This window comes from Cervus canadensis, chromosome 22 (assembly GCF_019320065.1).
Source record: "Cervus canadensis isolate Bull #8, Minnesota chromosome 22, ASM1932006v1, whole genome shotgun sequence".
NCBI classification, from domain to species: domain Eukaryota; kingdom Metazoa; phylum Chordata; class Mammalia; order Artiodactyla; family Cervidae; genus Cervus; species Cervus canadensis.
In genome coordinates, this window is record NC_057407.1 from 11,900,585 (window position 1) to 11,918,134 (window position 17,550).

General features: G+C 42.2%; 1 protein-coding gene across 1 annotated transcript in view; it reads right to left on the bottom strand.

Annotated features, from left to right (window-relative positions):
- The window catches only part of WDR82 (WD repeat domain 82), a 17,580-nt gene extending 754 nt beyond the window's left edge, over positions 1 to 16,826 (bottom strand). The window contains exons 1-9 of the mRNA XM_043441969.1: positions 16,404 to 16,826; positions 12,310 to 12,407; positions 9,545 to 9,611; positions 5,312 to 5,411; positions 4,761 to 4,877; positions 4,359 to 4,514; positions 3,840 to 3,909; positions 3,114 to 3,256; positions 1 to 2,108 (exon numbers count right to left, since the gene is read on the bottom strand). The exon at positions 1 to 2,108 is cut by the window's left edge and continues 754 nt beyond it. Coding sequence (XP_043297904.1) covers positions 2,079 to 2,108; positions 3,114 to 3,256; positions 3,840 to 3,909; positions 4,359 to 4,514; positions 4,761 to 4,877; positions 5,312 to 5,411; positions 9,545 to 9,611; positions 12,310 to 12,407; positions 16,404 to 16,564 — 942 coding nt within the window. The 5' untranslated portion in view covers positions 16,565 to 16,826 and the 3' untranslated portion in view covers positions 1 to 2,078. The remainder of the gene's footprint in view (positions 2,109 to 3,113; positions 3,257 to 3,839; positions 3,910 to 4,358; positions 4,515 to 4,760; positions 4,878 to 5,311; positions 5,412 to 9,544; positions 9,612 to 12,309; positions 12,408 to 16,403) is intronic.
- Between the last annotated feature and the right edge of the window lie 724 nt (positions 16,827 to 17,550).

Here is a 17,550-nt window from a genome sequence, read left to right on the forward strand (position 1 = left end):
CCTGGAAAGCCAGAGGTGGGCAGTTAATAGTTCAGATCACTTGGTTTCTAAAAGTCTCTCCACTCTGAGAATGCAGAGCTTTATAAAAAGTGTGGCACTGCAGAAACTATAGATTCCAGTCTATGTCTGGCAAAGATGTATGCCCCTTGCCCTTAAATTTGAGGAACAAACCAAAAAGTAACTGCTAAAAAAGCAAAAGAAAACAAAACAGTAAATGCTAGCAGTTCGCAGCCTATTCTTGCTGCTGAGTGGTGAGAGTAACGGCTTGCTTTCCCCACCAGCGGGTCGGTACTCTTGGGCAAGTCAAACATAACCTTGTTGGGCCTGTTTCTGGGTCTGCAGGGAATGTGTTACTCGCTTGTATGTCTGGGAACTTGGTGAAATAATATGCCACTAGTCCTGCTCTAAGAAGGCCATGCAGGGGAAAAGGTAATGAGCTATCTGCAGCTCGTCTCAACCCCGATCAGGAATCCTCCCCAAGACAAGGCAAGGAAAAGAAGCAAGAAAGCAGACATACCAGGTAAACAGGAGTGACCTGTAATTGGCAAAGAAGCCTCAGACAAGCTGAAAATGCTCTGGTTCCAGCATCCTGTCCCCAAATGCTAGAAGCCAGACACAGAAGGCATGCAAAAGTGACTGTCACACACATATAGGCGCAGACAGAGCATCACTGGGCAAAAAAGGGGCTAATACTGCAGAGAAGGCCCCAAAGTGCAACTTGAGGAACACAAGGCAGTCATTCCAAGACCCTCACTTAGCTGCCATGGGGACAGCAAACACTCAAAAGCTTTGCTTTTGTTTAGTCTCCCGAAGGGAAAAAGGTAATAGGGAAGACTCACTAACACTTGTGGCAAACACTATTAGCAAGGATGCAGTCTTTCTCTGGGGGCGTGGGACTCCATCTCCTTCAGCTGAACTCTTTGATACTTTTAAAATATATATATATATATATATATATATATATGTGCACACACACATATATGTATATATGTATGCACACATGATATATTTAAATGAAGGCGTACACACACTGTGCTAAAATACAAACAACAGAATCCCAAGTCATATATAAAAAGGCTAAATATAACATATAACACAGGCCTAGGCCAGCCCCGTGCTGGGAGCTGGGGAAGGGGCAGGATCATCTGGAGACTATGTACACAACTTGTGGTGGGCAGGGAAGGCATCAGTGTAAACAACTCGGACTCACTCCACAATACTGGCCCACAGGAACGTGTGATGGAGCTCATGTACAAAAACAGACGCCCACCTTGCTTTCATACACAATCAAACTTGGCAGGCACCCAGAAGGACTGCGGGTTTGTCTTGATGACGGGACCACACCAAGCTGCTGCTAGACCTCCCAGCCCTAGGAATTCACCTGCTACCACTCCTCCCTCCCTTTCAGGTTCTTGACCCTTTGCCCACCCAGAGCCTGGGGCATGGTCAGGTCACCCACCTTCACATGACTAACTTGCAAGACTTCTGGAAAGCAAGGTCCTTCTGTATCTGTCCCTTTCTGACCCTAAAATACATGGAGACTTACTTCTGTAAATGTTTGGCACCTAAGTAATGCAACAGTTGTGGAGAATGCCACAATAACACAGGGAGACCCAGTAACAAGACATGCAGGGGGAGGGCAAGGGGCACTAAGCTGCCCTAGCATCTCAAAATCAGAACTGTGGCTTCCCATGCATTTGTGGGGGTGGGAGAAGGGATGTGCAGAATAAACAACTTCACCGACTCCTCAGCAGCAAATACATTCAAAACTGAAGGCGTCTCGAGGGCCCCACTATACCCTCATCACAAGTCTGGTCACTCCTCTGGAGGAGCTCGGTGCAGTGACAGCTGGCAAGTCTGAGTCCCGATTGAGTCGGCCACACCAAGAGTCCTTTTGAAGAAGTTCAGCAAAGTAACTTTTCTTTTGAGCAGATGTACAGCACATTCTTGGGAAGGCCATGTGGAAGGATGCTCTCCAGCCCAGTCAAATGATCCAATCCCACTATTATCTTAGTCCCCTCTGAGTTTCTCCTACTTGCCACCCTCGCTGTACAGAAAACAGCCAAGCACCGTGCAGGTCAGTCATCAATGGTGGGCAACCAGAAGGCCTGGATGAAAGAAGAACACGAGTCAACTCTAAGAAACCAAGCTTCTCTCCTCATTGCTGAAGGGTTTTCTCACCCCTCCCCCACCATCAAGGTGCCCAACCCTAAAGTTGAAGCAGCTATGGCTGATGGCCCTCCCTCCTGACCAACTGACTGGCAATCTATAAACAGAGAATCACTCCCCAATCTATGTGAAAGTAAGCTAGTTCTTTTTCCCTCCAACACTAAGTTCCATCACAGAGGTCCAGTGTTTTAAAAAAAAAAAGTGCTCTCCAGGAGGTGGGTATCTGGCTTCACTGTTAACCTACAAGTGACCTTAGGCAGGCCCTCTCATTCAGGAGCTGTAAATAATGAGAGGTTGGACTGGACTGCTCTGCTACATTTTTTTTTTTTTTTTGACAGTTTTCTTAGTTGAAAAAGAGAAAAAAAAAAAAGAAAAAGAGACGGAGCAATGTATTCTGAGTAGGCGAGTAATGAAATGCCTCATGCCCCAAATACCTAGACAGGTTTAGGAGATGCCAAGAAGAAACAGGTGGCTGAGATTCACTGATACTTTGTTTTGCTTATGTTATCCAGGAAGAGACGGGGGCCTGGAGAAAATTCTAAGTGGCGAGCTGTGATTAACTAAGAATTTCTGATGAACTCAGCATAATCTGAGAGGAATGGAAAAACTGAAAGTTTGCAGCCACAAAAGGCTGGCTCAAAGAGTTTTAAGAAACCAAAAAACTATGAGGCATAGCTCCAGGTAGTCTGGATATAAAACCAGGAGCCAGAGCTGACCTAAGATCTCCCAGGACCTCAGAGGTGATCCCAGATCATGGAAAGAAAAGTAGAAGTGAAAGGTCAGCCCAATCACAGATCAGATAACAGAAGGCCACCAGCTGAGAAACATGAACTTGGGTGCTTGTAACTGTGCCTATTTAAAACAACTCACTGTGCTCACTGAAGGACCCCCACCCCAAATGAAAAGGGCCCCTATGTGGAGGACATCTCCCGTTGTTCACATACCATGTTAGAACAAGCGCTGGCAAAGGTCATGAACTTGGGGTTGAACTGCAAACAGGTAATGGGGCCTGTGTGTTTGCCATCCAATACAGCTACTTTTATACCACTCTCTCCATTCCAGACATGGATCTTGCCATCCTCTGAACCTGAAGAGAATGATTAAGGCATGTAACAACAGCTCAAGGCACACTACAAAGACAAGTGGCAAACAGATACAGACTGACATCTTGAAAGCAGCCAACCCTCAGGACCCAGCCACTAGCAGAAATGGAGAGGGAGTAAAGGCAGATAAGAAAAGACACTTTAGGAACTGATCTAGACTCTATTCTCAGGCAAGTCATTTCCCCTCTAACTTCAGTCTTCTCATTTAAAAAGGGGGCTTAAAAAAAAGAGGGGGGGCTAAATATGATCACCCTACAAACATTTATACTAAAGTGACTCAACATAAGGTTACAACAGGAAGTCAGTACTATCAGCAAGACAGTGATTGTAGGGCTTAACTCTATGCTGGTCCAGGAGAAGACCATCATTAACGCCCATTCCCAGCAAAGAAATGCAAAGTCAGGATAGTTTAAAGACACAATACCTTTGACATAATGTGCTACACAGAAATCTGAAAATTTCTATCAAGAGGATAATAAATGGTATCTTAGTTAGTTATAACCAGCAAAAATAACATAATGCATAGTATCAAAGAAATAACCCCCAAAGGGGATAAAGAAAGCTTACCAATCATAATAAACTGGGAGTCTGGAGTAAACGAGGCCTCCAATGTGACAGCCTTGCTGTTAGCATAACCCTAAAAAATAAAAGCAAAACAATACTCGTTACAGGGCCATTAACAAAAAACAATTGCCTACAAACACTGACTCCACATACACATCTTCTTTTCTGTGAAATACTCTCTCCTTCTCAATGCACAGTGCTACCAAGGTTCCAAACTCGGCTACCACCCTTCACAATTAATTCACTCCCAACTGCATGTTCAAGGGGGCTAGAAAATGTTTATAGTCAGGAATTATTATATATCTAAACACCTAACTTGAGCCACTGGGTGAGAAGTAAATGTCTCAGAATCCAAGAAAAATAATGTCATGTGCAGGAAGAAAATGCCAGTCCATGCCTTTAACAAAGGACAACTGCTGGTCTCCATCAACTAGCTAACATAATTCTCAGAAGCGATGACCAGAAAAAAGGTAAAAACATTGGGAGGGGGAAAAAAAAAAAGCTCAAAAGTTGTCAGCTCACCCCAAACGTATGCATCACCACTCCCTTGAATGCATCGATCAGACGGATGAAGCTGCCATTGGTGGAGATGAGGATGAGCTTGCCATCATTGCTGAACTTGAGTCCTGTCCACTCACAAGTCCGATCATACTGCATCTTAAATGTTGCAAATGGCCCCTGCAAAAGATAAAGACAGCAGCCTTAGGCCCAAGGCACATCAATCATTCCTTCTGCCAGAGCCAAATCTCATTCTATCCCTTTAGATTCCTTTGGGACTAGGGAAAGCAGAGGATTACGTACTGCTCTGATGCTTTCTAAGATCTACCACATACCTCCTCTAGTGTAGAAAAAGGCTCTTAAAGGTCCATCTCACCCTTCAAAACTTCCATAGTATCAAGACATTTCAAAGATTCAAAGATTTACCTTATCAAAAGAGCGAAGATCATATAGTTTGACCATTTCAGAATTGACACCTGCGGCAAAAATTAATCCTTCTGGATCAAAAGAACAAACAGGCTTGCCCTGTAGATGCATGAGACCCTAAGAAAAAAGAAAAATTTTTAAAAAGTTAATGAACCCAGGATTCTACCAAAAACAAACATAAAACTAACTAAAATGAAGTTTAAAAAAAATAGGTCTCCATGCAATTCATTTCAGATCAACTCTAACTGTACAATTTTACAGACACTGAATTCAGATAAAAACAAATCTCTGAAATCTAAAACCTATAGTTCAGAGTCTCCAGGAAAACTGCCTTTAAAACACTAAGGCATGGATCATAATAAATATGCACTGGATTAAGACATTAACTCAATCATCAGTCACCTAGCAGGAAAAGAAAAGATTTTCTCCAAAATTTAAAGACTCTGGGATCCCAGAAAGGAAATACTGCTTTCCCTCTTCCATGAGACAGAGCACTGATGATAGTGCTTACCACAGAAAACACTTAAAGTGTAACTGTGAGGCAACATTACCTGGCAGTTAGGAGAGCGGAGATCCCAGAGCCGAATGGTCTTATCAAGAGACCCAGAGATGAAAGTGTCATCCACAGGTGACATGGACAAGGCCACCACCCTGCAATGCATCAAGATAAATAGTAGTTGAAGCAAAATATCTGCAAAAATTGTATATGAACTCTAAACCACTTGATCTGCCTACCTATATATATGTTCTCCTAAAAATGTTATTTTAAGAAACAGGCATACACAAGCAATCTGGAATAACCAAAGTTAATTAGTATAATTTAAAAAGCAACTTAAAACTACAACATAAAAATATATGATTCCAATGCAAATCAAATCATGAGATACCACTTCACACCCACTAGCAAAGCGAAAATCAAAGAGATAACAACTGTGGGTGAGGATGTGGAGAAATTGGAATCCTGATACACTGCTGGTAAGAATGTAAAATGGTAGAGTTGCTTTGAAAAAGTTCTACACTTTCTCAAAAGGTAAATATTCTGTTGCTAGGTATATACACAAGAAACAGGAAAACAGGTCAAAAAAAGAAAAAAATCCCCACGCATCTGTGTTCATAATAGCATAATTCATGATTACTAAAAAGTGGAAACAACTCAAAGGTCCATCATCTAATAAATGGATAAACAAAATGTGTTATCACCACATAGGAATATTATTTGGCAATAAAAAGAAATGAAATTACTTATTCATATTAAATATGCATGAAAGTAAAAGAGGTCAGACAGAAAGTAGATTAGTTGCTTCCAGGGGCTAGAAGACGGGAAATGGGGAGTGTTAATGGATACAGGGTTTCTGTTTGGGGTGATGAATGTGTTCTGGAATTATACAGTGATTATGGCTGTCCAACTCTGTGAATATATTAAAAACCACTGAATTGTACACTTTAAAAGCATGATTTTGTGGTACTGAACTATATCTCAATTTATGTGGGTCCAATAGGTCTGACAATCTATGTTTCTAACATGTTCCTAGGTGATGGTGAGGCTGATAGTTTGAGCACCATACCTAGAGAGCCACAGGCCTGTGCTAACAGCCTATGCCATGGTTCTGATATGGGTCCCCTTTTATGATTATACTGTTAAGAATCACTCATTGTAAAATATTTCTTCCAAGGCCTCATCTGGGCTCTCTTTCCCCTCTGCTCATGTTCTTGCTCTGCCATGCTCTGCACTGATGATACCCAGCATGTGACTCTGCTTTACCTGCCTCTTGGAGCATGCCAGAGCCCTAACCAGGGGTTCCTTGAGGAAGCCCTTGTGAAAATGGACACTCAGATGGTGCTTCCTTCTGGGTGTTATGGAAGAGCAGCTCGACATTCTGGCTTGGCTAAAAAACACTTCATAGACAAAAGAGTGGGTGTCATAGCTGAAGATTACAGAGGAAATGGTGGTGGTGTACTGTTTCATTTTGACAAAGAAAAATCTGAAGTTAAAAGATAAAGTGATCAAGTCACATAACTCATTTGTGAATGGATTTTTTAACTGTAGAAATAGAGGAAGTTCAAATTTTAGATGACACTGAAAAGGGTTCAGGAGGTTTTGGTTCCATGAGAAAGAATTAAAATGTGTGCCACGAACAGAAAATGAGAAAATGTACTTTCCCCGCCCCACCCCCCAAATCTTCCAGCATAACAAAATTAACATTTGCACTAGATCGTCAACTTAAAAATTTAAAAGATACTATAAGCCAATATTTCCTGGGAATGCTGAGGCGGTAATAAAACAGAGTGAGGAGAATGCATACGGACATGTAATTTTATGTCCCAGTATTCAGGTCAGAAGCTCAGAGGAAGTCTACCTTGGCGCATGGCTCTGCTAAGAGGCACAGGAAATGCAAGGAGGAACAAGATTTCCACTCTAAGAAAGCTTAACTGTCTAGACCAGACAATTCCAAGAGAGGGTCAAAGAAGGCTTTCTGGAAGCAGCTGCACCTGTGTTGAACAGGGTTTCAATGGGAGTGGTCTTTCTGGAAGATGCCAGATAGGAGAAGGCATGAAGCAGTTCAGGAAGCAGCATAAGAGTTCACCTCAACTGGAGTGGCAGGAGATAACACTGGGAAAATGGGTCAGACAGACAGAAAAGAACCTGACTCCAGGGTTTTTTGAGGGAGGCTGTGAAGTGGTTAGAATTGTTTAAAAAAAAAAAAAAAGAGTGCAGAAGCAGGATAGTGAGTGGTGGGGGGATTAGGATTTGACAGTAATTTACCTGAGCAAGGACAGAAGCAAAGGAGTAAGTATGGAGGAAAGTGACACACGAGGTTAAACTTAGGTAGTATCAATAGGATTTAACAGCTCAGTGAATGTGAAGGCAAGGAAAAAGCAGTGAACAGACAACAGAGGCTTTGAGTTGGGAGAACTAGAAGAGACAGATGGAAAAAACATAAGGCAGACAGAGGAACTGGCCCAAGGAATTTAACGAAGGATGGAGTATCAGATTTGTCAGAGACATCTGCAGAGATGTGTATAAAACCTGTAGGTGTGAAGTCCACTCTGAAAATCATAGGCTGAAAATACTGATTTGGGAAGCCATCTGAGGTGAATGAAATCAGTGATGGAGGTAGCTGAGAAAATACAAGAAGAAAAAAAAGCTAGGGTAGAAACTTGCTTACTTCAGAGTTACAGGAGAAAGAGAGGCCAAGAATATCAAGAACAGAACCAAGATGGAAAGCCAAAGGAGAAAAAAAAAGTTTTACTGAGAGCCTGAGTGCCAAAACAAGCCCCAGGCAGTGTATTTTACCTGGAGGCAGCAGGGAAAGGGGAGTAAACAGCTTGGCTTGGATGAGAGAATTAACAGTGAATGAATGTGAGGAGGTAGAGATGGGAATATGCAGGTTCTTCTTCTATGTCTGACAGTGAAAAGTGGGTGATATTCTCAACAAAAAAATTCAAGGTAAGGAAGCCTGTAGGCAGCAAAGGAGATGGAAGAAAGTAGAGAGGGGTTGCTTTTCTCAAGGAAGAAAAAAACTACTTCTTTCTCAGGGAAAGGTTTCTAAGGAAGAGAGGAATTGAGGTGGAAAAGACAGAAGTTGAAAAGAACTCATTCTGGATGGCCTTAACTTTAGCACAAAAGGAAGGACAAAGTTATCTATTAAGAATCAGGAGGTCAAGAAATTGGGCAAGTGTTAAGACCAGACAGTTTCAAACAACTGCCACCAACTCTCAATTACAGACAATGTGTTTGTGAACATTAATTTAACAAACAAAAACATCTACTGGTCACAAGCCATTCTTTGTCTGAACTACACAGTAACCAACAATTGCCACCTTTTATGTTCAGCTTCCCTGGTGGCTCAGACGGTAAAGCATCTGCCTACAATGTGGGAGACCCGGGTTCAAACCCTGGGTCAGGAGGATCTCCTAGAGAAGGAAATGGTAACCCAATCCAGTATTCTTGCCTGGACAATCCCATGGATGGAGGAGCCTGGTAGGCTATAGTCCATGGGGTCGCAAAGAGTCGGACAGGACTGAGTGACTTCACTTTCACTTTCATGTTCAGCAACAAAGAAAATGCCCAGCCCAATCAGAAGTGTCACTGTAAACAGGGTGCTCTCCGCCCACCTCTTATCAGGGCTGAACCACTCCATGCTGGATTACTGTACATTTGCAAAGAACAGTACCAGTGTTTAAAATAGCATCCAAGGGAAGTTGTGTATAACATTCAACCCAAACTTGAAAAACTGGAGGAAATATACTAGGAGAATTGGGATAAGAGACAGAGAGAAACAACCTGCATTATGAAACTGAATAAGGAAACAAGTTTCTTAACTTTCAAAAAGTAACAAAGGACAATTTTATTTATTAATTTTGCATTCTCATGAAGATCTTCATATGGAACATGTTTATGTAAAGGAGGGGCATGCTGAAATGGGGGCCACCTATACAGGAAGCCTCAGACATGTAAACTGTCCTTTCATTAAGGGATGTCTGATATTTGAGATCTCTAAATGCCAAATGCAATTTTTACTATATAGGTTTCCACTGAATATCCTTAGTCCACATTTTTCCTATTAATGTTTTAACTGAGGTTTCAGTTTATCCATGAAGTCCTACCCCTGCCTCTACAACCTTGATTAATCTAGAGCTGACTGTTTAGGAAGGGTTAACAAGAGATTTAAGAGATATGCCAAGCAGCAGTGAGAAACTAGCTTCATTTCACTAATAAAATCTCTCCACTCAGTTTATTCTATGGATAATCTATTTACTTTTTTTTAACACCTGTGTCTTACCTTTTGCTATGTCCAGGAAAGTACCTGATATATTTGTTGTCATGCAATGACAGGTAACGAATAGTATCTGAAAGAAGACAAATATCCTATTATTTTTAAATAATAATTTACTTTGCATTTTCATCTTGAAAAGACAAGGTAAAAGAATTCATTGTTCTCCATAATTCAAGCAAAGTCTGAATGAACAATAGTGAATAACTCTTTTCCACAGCACTAGAGATTTCACATAACTCAAAGGCAGAGTTCTCAAGCTGAAAGCATACAGAGCTATGTTTAAAAATCATTGTTGTTACCAATCTTTGGCTTCTGCATAGTTACAATGAAATTTCTCCCACAAATATGCCCCACCACCCCCAAAAAAACAACAGTTTTAGTATCCACAGAATGCAAACGTTAAAGAAAAACATATGGCTACTGACAAAACAGGCTCAAAGAACTAAACAGCCATACTGAGTTGTGGATCAGGCTGGACTCTGGCATACTTTTCTCCAGCATTCTCCAACAGCATGTCAACCCAACCTTCACCTCATCTGAATGTAAACTGAATACACAATTTACATTAAAATTAAATAAAATGGAAAGAGAAGTAAAGTTCTACTCCTTTTCTAATTAACCAACTATAATGGTCCCTTATACAGAAAAGTGAGTTAGAAAGTAGCCAAAAGAAATGAGAAAATTTAGATTAAAAAGACTGCAAGATATTTAAAAATCAAAGTCATGAACTATACCAAGTCACAGTTCACAGCAGTGAGATTTTTACAGTATCAAAGAAAGGAATTATCACAGAGATCTGTGCTTGGAGAAAATAAGAAAAATACTCTTAAAAACCAAATCACTCCTTCTGAAAAAGTAAAACAAAATACGATGGTGCTGGGAAGGGAATGAAGTTCCATAAAGAATAGAACTGTAAAGTACCATGCCTCTGACAAGACTAGGAATAAGAAACAATTGTTGAAAAATGTAATAGGCAATAGGACCAAAATACAGAAAAGGAAAGCATAGAAAGAACATTCTGGAGGTAAACAGTATACAGGAATAAAGAGGTTGAGAGCACAAATTCTTTCCACTCGTTCACAGGGGTACTAATAACAGGGAATTTAACCTGGGAGAGGGAAAAAGGCACAAAACTAAACATAGTTTCCCTGAAAACATCTTCAAAGTTCTTGAATGAAAACTGTAAAGTATTCCTGACTGTTCTACTGCGAGGAACTCCTCACCGGCCCTGAGCAGAAGAGACCCCTTCCCCATTACCTGGTCTCCCAGAGGTGGGCAGGGCGCCGCCATCGTCTCCGCCCCACTCGGCAGCCGGCGCACTGTTCCCGGCAAGGCAGTGGCCTGTACAGTTATCTCCTGTACCGGGTGGTATCATAGACCCTCAAACTGTACAAACTACTACCTCAGCCTGGAATCAGGCAAAAGGATACGAAGCGTTGCAGCAACTCCTCAGGATGTGCTCGAAACAGGAAAGGCAACGTCCTCACAGCAGAGGCCTAGCAGCAAAGCTGCAAGTGCTACACATCTGCCTCATCTTGCACCATATTTGGAGAATTCTCATTTAATCACCCAGAAAAACACCCCAACAGGAGAAACACCATTCATTCAGATGATCACAGAGATACATTTCCTCAAAATCCTGTTTTATATTCTTGTCCAAAATTATCAATTGCACTGCTTACTTAGAAAACCACCTTTGAAATAAAGGCATGAAAAGTACAAACAATATACTAAAAATCAAATACAGAAGTCTCATTAAAAAAAAAGAAACAAAAAACTTTTACCCATCTGCTCTGAGATAGGCATAACCAAAATAGCAGTCTAAGCAACCCTTGTTGAATGACATTAGAAAAATCTTACTGTTAAAAATGAATCAATAAGTCAGTGAGATTAAAAAAAAAAAAAAAAACCCAGTCCTAACATGAAAGTGTTATACCTCAATTCCAAGATGACCTGTCAACTGAGAATGACCTATCACAGAGGAAAAGCAGTAAAAACAAAGATCCTTTATTAGAGAAAGAAATCACAAGTTTAAATTCTAAAAATAACTATTATTCTTCAAAGGCATTAACTTTATTTAAAGAAGAAAGGGAGTCCAGTGGTTAAGACTGGAGTGGCAGTGGTGAAGACTCTGCGCTGCCAATGCAGGGTACACAGGTTTGATTCCTGATGAAGGAACTAAGATCCCACATGTTGCACACATGGTATGGCCAAAAACTTTCAATAAATAAATGGAAAAGGGGATAAAATTCAGATCAAAAATGTCCCTGTAATCAAAGAAAACTAAGGTCAGTATATTGTCCTTTGTGACACAGACCATCAATAGTTTGGACAATACAAAAACTCTTCTAAGGTCTACTAAACTACCATACCTGAAAGTATCTGTGAAAACTTTTCTCAAATCTGTATTATTTTGAACAGGAAAGCAGCACTGTTTTAACATTTGCTGTGTGTCAAGTGTTCTTTCCTTTTATTTCTTCTAAAAGTCTTCTTTCAAGTTTCAAGAAGCACAAACTGTAAATACAATTCGTAGCTTCCTATTTCCACTCCCCACCCTAAACTAGAAAACTTCCTTACTCAGTTTCAAGCCCTTCAAAAGTACTAATGGCTTGCTTTCAGCATCTCTTCAGTCATAATGATGTTAGCACAGCAAACATCACAGGAAAACTTAAAATAACTATAATCAAACATAAGTGGTCACAAAGGTTCCATAAACCTTACCTAACAAAGGTAATCATGACCATTAACTTGCTAAAAAGAAGCTTGCTTACCGTCTATTTTGTTAGAGCTGTAAACGACTGTATTTGCTGCATGAGTGTATCTGATGAGATCCACGCCATATTTCTTACTGTACAGGGTTCTCTTTGGTCTGCCGAGGAAATGGACAGAGAAAAAAAACCATCAAAATCTTCCAACACCAAAATCTAAAATCGTCATGTAAAGAGAAGCACTTGAATGATGTGGGAAGGGTGAAGATTCTTGGTAAGTCCTAACACTGAAAAGAAACAGAATTTCTTCCAAAAAGGGAGGAAATAAACAGAATCAATCAAGTGCAACAGTCTGAACCAAATGCTAAAGTTAGGAAGTAGAAGTAAATCTGAGAGCTCAAATCGGCCTTTACTACAGTGTTCACAAGTAAGCTCTGAGTACACACAAAACAATCCATAACTTACAAGAAAGAGGGAAATGGGAATATGTCACACCAGTGAGGCCAGAACTTAAGCCATTCACTTGGAAAGACGCTTTCTTCAAGAAACGATTTATCAAAACTGAAACCAGGTGCAAAACTGCCTTTCCTAATATAACCTAATATTTCCATCCTCTCTATCTTATAGTTCCAAAGCACATATTGAGCCTTTTACAAGACTAACCCTAACTCTCTGTATCAAAACTAGTCATTAATCCTCTTCTCTCTACTTAAATGTAAAATCACTTATTTCTAAGCTTGAGGTTATCAGTCTATTTGTTGAAATTCCTTAAACATTATCTTCTTCTACAGCATCTTAAAGATCAAGCTGAAACTGAACTCATCAAAATATTTTGTCTAAAACTTCATAATATTCTACATTTATGTACAGGAGGATTTCATAAATCCTATACTACTGTTTACCGAGAATTTATGGAAAAGAGGTTCACCCTCTCAATGTAAAAACCTCTTGAAACCTAGATGCTAAACCATCAGATGACTCAGGGAGCTTTAAGAAGTCAAATTGCACTTTCAATTTTTCTGACGTCAAGGGTTTCCCTACATTAAACCTATTTACAAACAAGATTTCTCACTCCAAAAGCACTGAATTTTCCCATTCTCATCGTCTCCCAAAAGATGAGTTAATAAAAAAGATCAGTTTGAATGCTACCTTGTCGAGTCCACCATCCTGGGTTCTGCCATGTAGTTACTGTGTGTTAACCAGTGAATGAGAGAGAGAAAGAGGGAGTGAGTGTGCATGTGAACATGTGCTTACTCTCAAGACAGTTGACTTTGTGTCTACCAATGGAAAGTGAAGCTTACCTACCTCAGTACTGAGCCTACAATAATGAAGACACAGCCTGAAGAACCAATGTTAAAGGGTATGGTCTAAGGGAAATATTCAGTTTCAATTACATATGGCCTATTTGTCTCAAATATATCAATAATACTAACCTAAGGTTTTGTGCTTAACATAATCTTTTACCTCATATCATTTTCTAGTTTGAAAGCTAGATTCTAATGCATCCATTTCAGAGGACTATGCACATTTTTTCACAAATATTGTGGTAAGTTTCTTTGTACAAACTATGATTCTGGTGATTAGGTAAGAATAAATATTAAATCCTTCTCTCTGAATAATTCACATCATCTACCACAAGTAATATCCTTTGTATGCTTTCATACTAAACAAACAAAAATCATTTGGGACTTCCCTGGCAGCAGTGGGTAAGACTGTGCATTTCCAACGCAGGGATCGAGGGTTTGAACCCTGGTAGGGGAACTAAGATCCTACATGTCTTGTGGTGCACCTCTCCCCTCCACCAAAATCACTCAGTGGATGAACTCCATTATAAAGAAAGTTTCAATGAACAGTAAACACAGAAAATATTAAGCACAAAGAATTTTGTTTTAGCTATTTTCAAACTCCCAACATTAGTACCATCTAATACAGATACTGTGCTTTCCAAGGAAATCTTACTTTTCTTCCAGTGTTGGTTTGACCTACACTAGTGGCAAATTTTTTTCTTCACGTTACCACTTAGGATCATGGACTCCTTGAGGCTAGAGAAGAGATCTGACCAATGTCACATATCTAGTCACAAAGCCAAACTAGAACCCAGTCTATCAGATCACTCTCTTATCACAGATCACCATGAAACAAGGTCACAATTCATATGAGCATATTTTAAAGAATGTGCTGTATACTACTGTGTCAATATTACATTCTCTAATTTGGATAACTGTACTCTGGTTACATAAGAAAACGTCCTTGTGCTTAGGATTAGGATATCCATGTTGAAGTGTTTAGGATAAAGGGGCTTGATACCTCTATATCACTATCTAATGGTTCAGGGAAAAAATGCATATATATATGTATCTGTATATACATACACATATGTATATACACATATACGTATGTAAATATAAACATTTACATAGAAACGACAAAGAAAATAGAGCAAAATTATTGGATCCTGGGAGTTCTTGGAAACAGCCGTGTAACTTTCTGCAAGCTTGTTATTATGTAAAAACGCTACATGAATGAATGAACTGAATTATGTTATAAAATTAACATTTTACTTTTAACAAGAAGGACTTTCAGTCAATGTCATTTCTACCAAGGGGTGGAAATTATGCCATATTTGGAGACAAACTTTGAAGAAATGCTTTCACAATTTTCATTTTCTTCGAATGAAGATACACACCTCCATCCTCAAGTTCCAGGGAGAGGTTCTAATCTGTGCACAAGCACTAAGCATTTCAAGCAAGTCAGCTTCAAATTTCTTCTAGCTCTAGGACCCCACAACTTCTATCTCCACCCTAGCTTTATACGTGACTCTATTCCACGTTAATGCAAGTGGCCAGACTTGGAAAGAAATGAATAACATTGACTCACATCACCACTCAGCATTGGTCCAGCTAACAATTCTCTTCCCCCAGGACCACCACTATAGGCCACTCTCCCACATACTGCAGGCAGATCCAAAGACAGTTACATAATACATTTTCACAGCCCAAATAGGAAAAAATTGGGGAGAACAATAGAGTTCAGACCATTACCTCAGATAACCAAATTCACAAATGAAGAGACAAGTTCTGAAAGAAAGTTTGTAGAAGACATCAGTTTAAACGAAACAGACAAAAAGAATGGCTGGAGAAGGTAAAGAAAAACCCAAGGATTCAAAAAGGAGCTCACAATTTAGCAGGGACATGGAGAAAGCAAGTCTGAGGCAGAGCTGAGGCAAAGGAAAAATGGGGGGAATTGGCAAAATGCTGTGCTTTTAAGATTCTGCAGAGATACAGATGTGTTGGGTTTCCAGAGGACTTGGGACAACCTAAAAATGTCATGATCAGACAGAATTGTGCTAAGTCCTAATGGACTGTATAGTGTAATTTAAAAAAAATGTATAAGAAGAAACATGAAAATGTTATACGATATTTTCTTTGTTCTATTAGGAGGTTCACATTCAGGTCGGGATGGGACGGCCAGGTTCGTCCCTGTCTGGCAAAAAGGAAAAGTTTCAGATGCTGTTAAAAAGTTAACTGTAAACGTAGGAACCGGGGCTGAGGGAGTAAGAGAATGATTTGCAACAGAAAGGAAAAGACAAGGGGCCCAAAGAGGCACAACAAATAAATCCTGACAGGTAACAACTGCAACCCACGCGGCCTTCCGGCAGAAACACGGCGGGAAGCTGAGGGGCAAGGGACCGGCGATGGGCCAGGACTGAATCGAGGTCACCGAGCAGAGAGCAGAGCGAGCTGCCTTTGCTGAATGAGGCAGCCGAGCAGCCTCCGCGGTTCTGCAAGGAGGCCACAGCCGACGGGCACCGAGGACGAAGCCCGACTAGCGGAAAAGCTACCAGTTGGGGCCGCGGTGGGCGGACCCGGCGTTTAAAGGTCAAGGTCAAGGTGGGATTTGCCCAGAGATGGAAAAGCGCTCTGAAAGGAGACCGAAGGCAGACAAAACAAAATCATCGTTATTGTTATCGCTATCGTTATTAAGGAAAAAACGGTCTCCCAGACGGCTTCGGAGAGGACGCGGCCCTGGCAGGAGCGTGTGCAAAACAGGCCGCGGGGCCGGACCCGGGCAGAGAGCGGGCCGCGGGGCGAACGCAGGGCCACGACGCGGAGGGCGGGAGGGACTCAGACCCGGCCCAAGGCCACCGCCGCACTCACTTGCCCTCCTGGCAGTCATAGAGCACGATGGAGTCGTCGTCGCTGCTCGAGATGACCGTCTCGCCGTTGGGGCTGAAGTCGAAGCAGTTGATCTTGTCAGAGTTTTCGCGGAACACCTTGGCGACGCGGAAGCTTCGCAGCACGCTGTCGGTCAGCTTCATGGCGGCGGCTGCCTGAGGCGGCGGCGGCGGCGCAGGGCCGGGGCGGGGCCCGGCGAACGGGCGGGCTGCCGAAGGGCCGACCGGGGCGGGGCGGGCGCCGCGCCGGCGGCGGGCGGGAGAGCGGCCGACAGTCGGGACGCCTCCTCCTCTTTCTCCTCCTGCTTAAGCAACACTTTTCTGTCCGGACTGTGGGGCCTTGCCGACCGTTCCTCGTCACGGTCGCCTCAGGGCCAACCGGCGCGACGCCGGTTCATTGTGTCCGCCATCTTGGGACGACAGGCAGAAGCCGAAGGCGAGGAACCTCACCGCGGTGCCAGCCGGGAAAAGGGGCGGGGCGGGAACGGCGGCGCGAGGCGGGGAGGCGGGGCGGTGACGTCAGCGCGGCCGGCAGGGACTGGCGTAGCTGGGTGGCCCCAAGAGGCGATTCCCCGACCTGCTGCGGGGGCGGGAGGGGAGGGGACTCCCACGTCCTTACCTCTTGGATTCAAAGGCCCCGGGTGACCCGGAGCCTCAGGCCTGTGTGCGAGCTCGCCACCGCTAAGAGACTCAGGCGCCCCCTGCAGGAGCCCCGGCCGCAGGCCCAGGGACAGCAGGTACTGTGGAGGTGGGCTACGCCCCAGGAGGCCTGTTCTGGGTGCGAGTCATCGCTGGAGGCTTTTGACCAGTGGTCCACAACAGACGGAGCCAGATTTCAATTTCTGTATTCCTTTATTAAGGTGTACTATACGTTAGATTGCATAAATTTTAAGTGGATGAATTTTCTTTTCATTTGGTTGTAGCTTCTTGTGACGACCACCCACAACTTTTCTTTAAGCCTTCTTTGAAAGCGTTGTACGGCTTCCCTGGTAGCTCAGTAGTAAAGAATCCGTCTACTAGTGCAGGAGACACAGGTTCGATCCCTGGTTTAGGAGGATGTTACATGCCACAGAGCGGCAGAGCCGGTCCTCCGCAACTAATGAGCCTGTGCTCTAGAGCCTGGGAACCGT